The 11,261-nt window shown below is 43.5% G+C and overlaps 1 protein-coding gene across 1 annotated transcript; it reads left to right on the top strand.

Annotated features, from left to right (window-relative positions):
• zgc:64022 (Ras-related and estrogen-regulated growth inhibitor-like protein) lies at positions 1-2,465 on the top strand. The gene is made up of 4 exons (XM_057355186.1): positions 1-516; positions 620-673; positions 756-832; positions 1,276-2,465. Exons 1-4 carry the CDS (start codon positions 402-404, stop codon positions 1,690-1,692), a joined length of 663 nt encoding a protein of 220 aa, XP_057211169.1. The 5' UTR covers positions 1-401; the 3' UTR covers positions 1,693-2,465.
• The last annotated feature ends 8,796 nt before the right edge of the window (positions 2,466-11,261 follow it).

Raw genomic sequence — 11,261 nt, 5'->3', positions numbered from 1 at the left:
ATCTATTGATCTGTGTTGTGTTGCTAATTAAAGATAGTAATTAGTTGCTAAAGACAAATTAGCATAATTTGCAATCATATCTATTTGACAAAAACATGTGGAGGCAAGACTCACGAGGACGAGACCCCTGAGACATCGGTCCACTCCGTAATAATAAAACTAAACTAGAACTGTAAGTTAAATGGTTTAAACACTTATTTAAAATGATTGGTTAAAATATATAGTTGTTATATGAATAGTTGACACAAAATAAATTGGGAATTAAAATTAGGCAAACAGACGCACTTGGCTATGATTGGTCAGCGAAGAGAAGGCACCGCCCACATAATGAAGATATTAATCCCGCTGCCAAGCACGCATCAAACTCTACCGGTAGCCTCTACCTTCTTGTAGATTTACTAATGATTGTACAAGTGAGATCACGCAATTGCTACAGCAGCAAACGCATGGAAGGCAACCAACAAAAAGTGGAGGCTAATATTTTAGTGCTTGGAGCTGAGAAAGTTGGAAAGTCTGGTAAGGCAATAGCCTTTTTTATGTCTTTTACTCTGCTAATAAAAGTACAACATAGAATTGGTTTCAGTCTGAAGTAGATTAGTAACTCGTTTTTTTTCAACAGCTCTTACCGTGCGCTTCCTAACGAGGCGGTTTATTGGAGAATATGGAGATATAGGTACTTGGATTACAAATCATCACAGTTTACTGCCCCTCATTGCGGGTTGCCTCTGTGAACGCTTTTTTTTAATCTATTACAGAATCAATATACAGCCACGCTGACCAGATTGACGGGCGTGATATTTGTTTCAACATCTGGGACTCACTTTGCCAGCAGGTAATAGGCTAATGTTTTCAAATTTGCTGAAAAAGAAAACAATAGAAACCACTACAAACAATAGAAATCATCACACAAAAAATGTATGGAAGTATTGGTTAAAATGGGGATTTTATTGGAGACTATGGTCTCCATAGGCCTAGGTGTCTCTGCTTGCTGTGTATGACTGCCAAATAGATGTTATAATCTATCCGAATAGAAAATGATTAGGATCTGCAATTTGCAATCTCTATGCTGGTTGTGTTTTGGCTCTGATGTTATCGATTGGATGGGAACCAGTAACACCATTAAATTCTACTGGAATAATGCCCAAAACTCACTGTAAGGAATCCTGTACTGATTCTAATGGAAAACAGTTCATTGATAATGGAAACCCTCAGAAAGAATCACAATGATAGGATGATAGCTTTGCGTTTAAGTAATGCATACATCTCTCATTTCAGAACGGTGAAGAATCAGGGCACATAAGTGACAGACAGCTGCAGTGGACAGACGGCTATATTCTTGTGTACAGCATCTGTGACCGCACCAGCTTCAATGTGGTGCAGGAACAAGTGCAGTGCATACGACAAGCTAAGCAAAAACTGGCCAGCACAGCCCCGATCATCATTGTAGGGAATAAGAGAGATCTCCAGCATCTGCGAACTGTGTCCAGCGAAGAGGGCCGACTGTTAGCACGCTCAGCGGACTGTGGGTTTTTTGAAGTCTCAGCTGCTGAAACCTACCACAGTGTGCTGATGGTGTTTCACGAACTGTTCGAACTGATCCGAGAGGCAAGGGCGTTCAAGAAGGGCAACGCAGGGTTCAAAGGCATCGTGAGGAGCATGTCAGCTGTGTTTGGAAGAAAGCGGACTGATTAGTTTTATATTTCCCCTTAAAGCGGTGGATAATTCAGGGAAAAACCCTTTAAGAATCCATATTGGAAGGAAAAAACTGATTATTGATCTGAATGGGATTTTTGCAAGTTGACAATCTTAGCTGTTGTTGTGGTATCAAAGTCTGATCAGAAGCAAAATCTCAAATTCTGTTTGCGCTGGCACATTTTTAGGCACATTAGCACCCATAAATCATTATTAAATCAATAATTTCAAACTTAGTTGTCTCTGAGTGCAAGAAAGCATGCTTATGAAAGTTCTAAGGAATTTCAAACGAGACTTACACTCAGTCTACATTCAGACTGTACAGTACATTCTCTCTTGTACTGCTTTGTTTTATTGCAGAAAGTAAGTGCAATTGTTGGCTTGTTCCTTTCTAGCCCTTTGTCTATGCAACTATTTAAGACTAAAATGTTGCTTCCAGCACATGATAAATGTTATTGATACACTGTAGCGTTTAATATTTTTCATATATAGCCCACATAGGTCATATGTAATGCTAGAAATTCAAGACCTTTGTCTACAAAAATGGATATACAGTACGTGCTGTAGTGAATTATGGCACTTTAAAAAGGTTTTCCACTTTTGCTCTGTTGAACTTACACTGAGAATAATGTGTTTTTAAAGTAGCTGTGTTTCATTAGAGGTCCTTGGATAAATTGATGATACTTCCTGTTCATGATTTCCAAACACAGACTGTAGTATACAATGTTAGTTTAAAAGCTTATGCTAATATTGTTTTATAATGAAACATAAAATGCTTTTAAATGTGTTGCATTGTATTGTTCATTTGCTCCTTTGAGTGTTTAAAAAATTATTATAAAACCGTATATTTTAATTATTATGATGTGCAATTTGCATGTGTCTCAGAGTTGGGCTCTGCTCTTTAAGCAAACAGATCTTACATTAGTCACTTGCATTGTGACTACTGTCAAGATTCTAGTACTAGACAAAGTTTATGATGACCTCTAAAGTAACAATAAATCCACAAGTTTTAAATCTTAATGCATTCACATCATAAAGCGTAGCAATTTTGGTATCCACTTTAAAGCTTGCAATATAATTCTGCATCCTAAAATGCTCTTTCAATAATCTGAAAAAAATCATATTCAGTATCAATGCAGTTTTTCAGAAAACAACCAACAATTTTTTAAGCAACGAGCTAATTATTAATTACTATACATTGAATTTAAATTCTTTGCACCCTTTCGAAGAAAAAAGATCAGTCTTAATCTCAGTCCCATTAAGTAATTTGCTCTTTAGTAAACCAAGCAATATAACAACCCTGTGTAAATGAAGTAGTAACGAATTTGCCACTCTAATGTCATTAAACCTGTTGTGTCCTAACAGCCAGACGGAAGTCCAGACCCCTGAGCATCACATGTACATTTATTCACATGTTAACGGGCTCAGAACGGATAATATCATGTGAATGGGTTGCTTCTGTTTGTTACATGGGTGTTGTCTAAATGACTTTGCCATTTATACAAAGTGAAATGAACAACATTCTGATTCATATTGTATTGACATAAATCTGTGAATGTTGGCCATACCACATTCATAAATCTTTACAAATCCTTGAACTTTTACTACCTGCAATTTCATGAGCTTTGAAGGCATAAAGGATTTTTGCAAACTCATTACTGCAGTGATAATAAGAGCATAACTGTAGAAAACAATACTTTTGTACTTCAGACGGAGGGAGTCGCTTACGGTGCCTCCCTCCTACCAAGTGTGCTTTGCGGGGGAGCCGGCTGTGAACACGGAAGCTGTTTCTATATGCGTGTGTATGATATTCATTGACGCACACATGCCTCTGTCCACAGAATCACTCAGTGACACACCAGCCTGGATTCCTCCTACAACCATTTTTTACGCTACCGTTTACACACAAGCCTTCGCATTAATTTTCCCAATGAACCACAGAGTGCTCCTCATGCTTTTACAACAGAGGCAAAACATTCTGGCCATTCTGAGAATCATGTTTATCTAAATAGATCATTGTTGAAAAATGAATCGATTATTTACTTTACCAAAACAATACGGCTCTAACCACTATTAGGAGACCACCACAGTGAAATGATCTCAACAACCCAGGAATGGTCTTTGGTCTATGCCCTGTTTTAAATTGGATTGTTCACCCAAAAATGAAAATTCTTCATTTACTTACTCTCATGTCATTCAAAACTTGTATGACTTTCTTTCTTCTGCAAGATATTTTGATGCTTAACTTTGATCCTATGAGCACAAAATATATTCTGTTGTGTTCTGCAGAAGAAAGAGTCATATACAGGTTTTCAATGAAATGCGGGTGAATAAATGATTCATTTTTGTTTTTGAGTGAACTATTCCTTTAAACTCCACATATAAATCCTGTCACAAGTTTAAAATTCATATACATAAATTAGATAGCTACTTAAAATTAATAACTTTTAATCACTTTTTTGTTGCACCTTTTGTTGTGTTTGTTTTGCGTTTTGTGTATAATAAAGCCCTGTTGTGTTAACCCCTTCACTGCCTGCCTGCATTTGGGTTCTTCATGGTGGAAGTGTTTGAGGTAAGTCAGGGACAAGAGGGATTTTGAAAACAGACAGATTCTGAACACTGTGTGCATATGAGATCCTGCACGTAGGCCTACAGATGTGGAACACATAGTCTCTGCATTTCAAGGGCTCTTCAGTGAAAAAGACTGTTCAAATTGAGCATTAATACGCATAGTCTTGCACGTTTACTGAAGTCTGTTCACTCTGATGATCATCATGAAAATTAAACAACCTGAATAAACATTATTGCATAAAAGTCCTTGCATACTGTATATGTAAAGTTAGGAAGGTCTACATGAACACAGACACTAAACCACATATGCACCTAGTGATGCTTAAAAAATAACTCTTGAAACCCTTTGAAAGCAAATGCACCGCAGAATGGGCCTCACTGATTTTGTGCAATGAGCTAAAATAATACAAGTCAGTGATTTCATGAACTGTGGGTTAAAGAAACAGTGTTGTGCTCACGTAATTACAGAGACTAAATGCAGCAAAGATGTAGTGGGATAAAATTTGATACAAGCAGCTGATTTTATAAGAACGATGTGAGAGGACAGTAATTTGAGTACAATGGGGTTTGATTACTGGACATATGCTTCAATATAACATGTTTTACCTATTGTTGAGAAGGTCTTATCTAGATCCAAAAAGAAGGTGCGTGTTATTTCCCTTTTAATAAATTAACAAATGAGAATGTGCATTTAATATTAACTTGATAGGGAGGAAGACAATAACTAAGCTTATTCATGATTATTATGTGACGTCACCGTGATTCGTCGCTGCTATTTTTGTGTTCAGTCACAGCTGCGTAACCTGTTGCAGTCTATGGACACCTCAGCCTCAACTACCAGAGGAAGATCCTCAAACACTCCCAGAAGGTTCACAACAAGGCAACAATATGCCTGGGATATGTTCTATTGGCTATAACAACCATCATCAGAGAAACCCTGAACCACAATTGTATTCAATACCAAAGGAGTTGCCACTGGCAGCCAACATTTAAATCCAGATTGCGCAGTCAGCACTCCAAAAAAAGCACTCAATTAAATGAATTATACATTTTATCTTTAAGATCACTTTGCCAGAAAAAAAGTTTAAAACACATTAAGTTATTAATAAATGCAATCATTTCCAATAAGAGTAAGGATTTAATTACAGGAACATATTTAAATGACATGAGCAAACCTCTTCACTCTCGTTTGCATGCATTTGTAATTATTCTGATTATTTGCTATAATACAAACGATGCTCTCAGATACAGTTGCGTACTGGCTAATGTTTGAATACGCATCGAATGCAAAACACTTTTCTTTGGACGTGTTTAGTTATTCTTTATTGTGATAAATATATAGAGATGTGACGAAAATGCCTCAGCAACGGTTGTGTAGTAAAATGTCGTCGCGTTCGCACAGTCTCTGGACTAACGGCAGCAAGTTTTGTTGATGCCAGTGTGGTGCTGAAAAATTATTCCTGCCAAATTATGACTCCCTCCTCCATACCCCACTAACGTTAGGGTTAGATCAAGGTATCGTGTACATGAGTGTAATCATAATATTGCCAAAATCCCAATATAATCCCATTATCAGGGTGCATGTAAACTTAGTCACTGATTTAAAAGTGCTTAGATGTGCTGTGTTTATTGCCATGTAGGACAACAGAAGTGACGTTCTCGGTACTCATGAATATTTTATTCAATTTTGGTATCTACAAAGGACATTGTTTTTAACTTGAGGGAATGCCACTAGTGAGATTCTTACATCTATCTACTAGATCTTTGGCCCACTCATATTTTGAAAACTCCAGTTCTCTCAAATTGTCCCCACTGTCTGTCTGTCTGTGGACTTATTGCTTGTCACTTCAGAGCTGTCTGGTGATTTGTTTTCAACCATTTCTGGGTGGTGTTTGTGCTTAGGGCCAGTGTCCTGCTGGTAGACCCATGACCTATGCAGGTTCTTGTCAAAAATGCAAAAAAAGGGGGGGGGGCGCCTCATTTACAAAATGCAGCATAGAAATTGTCTTAAATTTGATTTGATCATTTCTCAAAGTGCATATGTGTGATTCACAGAACGAATGTATGCACAGAAAACATACGCCACTCTTTCAGATGTGAAATGTTGAAATTGTGTGCACCTAAATAGTTTTAAATCTTCACCTTGTAAACAATGTCATTTTCATGTAAAAGTGCACATACCAACATCTAAATCCTTTACAAGCGGCAGGAATGGCTTATACTTCCAAAAACGTGCAACACTCAGACTCTGAAATTTGTGTGTCTGCTCAGACCCTTTTTATAAATATTTGTTGCCATGGATTTTTGCGTACGCAAGCTCTACAATCAAATCTGTGCATATGTGCGTTTTATAAATGAGGCGCCAGTTTATCAATATGGTGTAGTGCTACAGATCACTCAGATAAATGATGGGGGTGGAAACATGATCCTTAAGTCTTCTATCCAAGATACTTCAAGAACTCAGCCCAGACTCTTGACTCTTGAAGTGGAGGGAGTTACATGAAAAAAAAAAGTTCACCTTACAAAGTGTCTACACCAGACACAACATGACAAAAGACATTAGAAACGCATTAGAACCCTTTATAATTAATTTTGTCCACACCTGTTGCATCCGGTGTAGACATGGTGTTAGCCTGAATAGTAGTCTATCAACAACATTTACTATGAACGTGAGAGGAATTTTGATACAAGCAACCAAACCAAAGGTTTATACCGTCTCGGTCATGAGGCACATTAATGGACTGCCATTAGCAGTATGTACAGTACTTAAGTAAGGGTATGACTTTGTAGTGGAAAATTCAACTAAAATCTATGCAACTCATTGACATGTACTGGGGAAGTGTACAATGGATTGGCACTGCTAATAATAAAAAAAAATAACAATAAAGAAATGGCATGTTATCATAAAAAGAATGTATATATTTCATAAGTTAAGATAAATAAGAATTTAGAAAAAATATAACTGGTTCCCTTTCTGTCGGTCTCTCGACGTTGTGTCGAGCCGACAGATGGGGTTCGTCCCTGAGAACCAATTGCTTCCGACTTCTTAGAAAAGGCCAATGAAAATTGGCGAATGAAATTTGCATGCCGGACTCTGCCCCCGGATATCCGTATATAAAAGGGAGACGGCGTGCCTCATTCATTCACCTTTTGTTCTTCGGAGCCTTCGCTCATGATCAACAGACTTCGCTACAAGTAGCAACTACAAGACTGCCGGCTCTACGACGTGGTGCAGCGGACTGTCCCTTCCTGCGGTGACTTCCCCTGGGCGTCTCGGCGGTTCCAGAAGTGTTCGAGTTTTTTCTCTAAAAGAGCAAATTTCTCCAGCGTGGCATGTCCAGCTGTTTTTGTGGGTGCAACACACTCATCGAGGAGGGGGACGGACACGATGTCTGCTTCCAGTACGCTGGGGCAGATGTTGACGATTCAGACGTTGCGTCACGGGTGGCTGTGTTCCCACGGGACTCAGCCACCACCTCGTCTGCTTCCCGTTCCGTGACGGCATGACTACGGCCCTGCCGCCCGCTACGGCGAGCAGCGAGGGTGATATGAGGATTACTGTGAGTGCTAATCCGTCAGCCACTGGCTCGCGGACCGTTCGCACCTCGTCACGCTCGTTCGTTCCTCAATCACGTATCGGACACGGTACGTGATGATGAGATGTCTGTTGCAGCAACGGAGGGTGACTTACTGGCATCAGACTCCGACGATTCCTTGAAGCTCCCTCCCTTGGGGGGGTCAAGCTCAGGAAGAAGCGGACGTCAAAATGTCAGCCATGCTTTCCCGGGCCGCCGGCATTGGGTTGCGGTGCACCGCACTGCCTCTCCCAACGCTCGCGGCTGGATACACGGTACCTCAGGCTTGAGAGCGGCTCCAAGCCACACTTGCCCCCAGTGCCATGTTCCCCCGGAAGCGTATGAGGAACCTAGTACGACCTGGAACACTCCCCTTCGCCACGTACACGTCAACTAGTTCCATCACCCTTTCTTCCCTCGATGGTGGGGAAGCTAAAGGATACGTCGATGTCCCCCAGGGGCTCGACCTAGACTCCCGTCCAAAGCACGTAGACTTTTCGGCTTCTCTGCTGCGGGCCAAGCTGTCCCCTCTCTCCACGCTATGGCCATCCTTCAGGTCCATCAGGCCAATGCGCGGTAAGAGCTCCACGAGGGTAAGACCGACCCAGCGCATATGCAAGAACTCCACGCCGTCACCGACCTCGCTCTACGGGCGACCAAGGTGATCGCGCAGGACCTGGGTCTGGCGATGTCCACACTTGTGGTCCAGGAGAGACACCTCTGGCTGAACCTTGCACAGATGAGTAACGCCGAGAAAGTCCGCTTTCTCGATGCACCCATCTCGCAAGGGGGGCTGTTTGGTGATACTGTCGAGCTGCAGTTCTCGACAATAAAGGAGCAGACAGAGGATATCAAGTATATCCTCCCCAGCCGCGACTCGACCACCCTCTGGCCGCCGAGATCTCGTGCACCGTCTGCTTCCCAGTGTTGTGGTTTTTCCTCTTTTGATTCTGAAGAAACGACTCTTGAGTCAAGGTTTTGAAACCAAAAGTAGTTAGACTTTATTCTCACAAAGTTGAAAACAAAGCCGAGTTGGATTGCAATGCAACTGCCCAACCCTGGTTGGGGGCAGACCTTTATAGTGTCCTTACACACACACACCTAAGTTATTGGGGGTTACCCTCATACCTTTAACAGATGTCTGATATCAACATTCCTAGCTGGTGAGGGGGGGTTACTAACAAAGACTCTGGTATTTACGACTAGAGATGAGCTAACAAAGACCAGATCTTATGTAGAGATAGATTTATAATAGTAATGTAAAGTGTACATGATTCCTTTATATTTTGGTCAATAAAATCTTCAACACCAGCAGCCCTGGTCCTCTTCGAGACATCGCTCTCACCCTCTACACAACGGTGTTCGGCAACTCGACGTTGCATCACGGCGAGACCCAATGTCGAGGATAATCAGCAGCCTAAGCACTCTCATTCGATGGTGCGTTGTGCTACATTATCGCCAAGCAGGTAAAACTGCAGAGCCGATCTCCTCTCCGGGGCCCCCCCACGGCGAGGGATCCGCACTGCCAGCCATCGAACCACCCCCGGGAGGTCGATGAAGCAGAACGTACCCCTAGCCTCCCTGTCTCGGTCCCTGGGAGCCTGACAAGAGCTTCCCAAACTGTTACGTGACTACGGGATACGGTCCGTCTCGGCTACGCGATCCAACTCCCCAGACGCCCGCCCAAGTTTCGGGGCATCCTCTCAACCTCAGCAGAGGCAAAGATGCACCCATGCTTCGGGCCGAGGACGCCACCCCTCTGGTGAGGAAGCGATCGTGCTCGTCCCTCTAGCCGAGATGTTCAACGGGTTTTACAGCCCGTACTTCATCGTCCCCAAAAAAGTGGAGGTCGCTAGATCTGCGTACCCTGAACAGGCACCTACTCAAGCTGCCGTTCAGGATGCTCATGCAGAAGCGCATCCTGGCATCTATCAGATGTCAAGATGGATTCATGGCAATCGACCTGAAGGACGCTTACTCTCATGTCTCAATTCTCCCTCGTCATCGCCCGTTCCTACGGTTCGCATTCGAGGGTCAGGCATATTAGTACAGAGTCCTCCCTTTCGGTCTGTCCCTGTCCCCACGAGTCTTCATGAAGATCGTGGAAGCTGCCCTCACTCCCCTCAGGGAGAGAGGTGTGCGGGTAATAAACGATCTCGACGACTGGCTCATTTGACACACTCGCGAGATCTGTTATGTACACACAGGGACCTAGTGCTTCGGCACCTAGATCGATTGGGACCACAGGTCAACCGAAAAAGAGCAAGCTCTCCTCTGTGCAGAGCATCCTTTTTTTTGGTATGGAACTCAACTCTGTCTCCATTACAGCGCGACTGACTCAGAAAGCGCTCAGTCAGTGTTGAACTGCCTGGAATATTTCAAGCAGCCAGTGGTCCCCCTGAAATTCAGAGGCTCCTGGGCACATGGCATCCTCGGCGGTGGTGATACCCCTCGGGTTGATGCACATGAGACTGCTCCAACACTGGCTACAGAGTCGAGTTCCCTGGAGAGCGTGGCACACGGGCAGCAGGCGGATGGTGATTACGCCTCTCTGCCAACGCACCCTAACCCCTGGTCTTCAATGACCTTCCTACGGATGGAGGTCCCTCTCGGGCAGGTCATGAGGCGCGTCGTGGTGACGACAGACGCCTCCCTGCAGGGTTAGGGTGCCGTGTGCAAAGGGCACGCAGTATCGGGGCGATGGACGGGCCCCTGCCTGCGCAGGCATATCAACTGCCTAAAGTTGTTGGATGTGCTACTTGCACTGAAGGGGCTATAACCTCTCGTGCAGGCCAAGCACGTGCTGGTCCGGTGGACAGCACAACTGCCATAGCGTATATCAACAGCCAGGGTGGCGTTCGCTCACGGCAGCTAACACGACTCGCCCGACGCCTCCTCCTGTGGAGTCCGCAGGGGAGCAGATCCCTGCGAGCCACACATATCCCAGGCGACCTGAACCAGACAGCCGATGCGCTCTCTCGTTAGTTGATGCCTCGCGGAGAGTGGCGACTCCACCCCCGCACAGTCCAGCTCATTGGGTACAGTTCGGGCGGGCTCAGGTAGACCTGTTCGCCACCCTGGACACCACCCATTTCCCGCTAGGGTACTCCCGTCCGAGGCCCCCCTCGGCATGGATGCTCTAGCGTGGATCTCTCCCTTTTATACCCGGATATCCGGGGGCGGAGTCCAGCATGCAAATTTCATTCGCCAATTTTCATTGGCCTTTTCTAAGAAGTCGGAAGCGATTGGTTCTCAGGGACGAACCCCATCTGTCGGCTCGACACAACGTCTCGTTCCCTCCATCAAGGAACTGAGGTTACATCGGTAACCAAGAAGTTTTCTACAGTGTTTCAACTATTACAGATACTGTATTTCCTTGTTCAATGCCATAACATGTGGTACAGATTCTTTAACAATCTGAAG

This window comes from Triplophysa rosa, linkage group LG16 (assembly GCF_024868665.1).
Source record: "Triplophysa rosa linkage group LG16, Trosa_1v2, whole genome shotgun sequence".
Lineage (NCBI taxonomy): Eukaryota > Metazoa > Chordata > Actinopteri > Cypriniformes > Nemacheilidae > Triplophysa > Triplophysa rosa.
The sequence above is the reverse complement of the archived record's forward strand: the minus strand, read 5'-3'. Positions and strand labels throughout refer to the sequence as shown.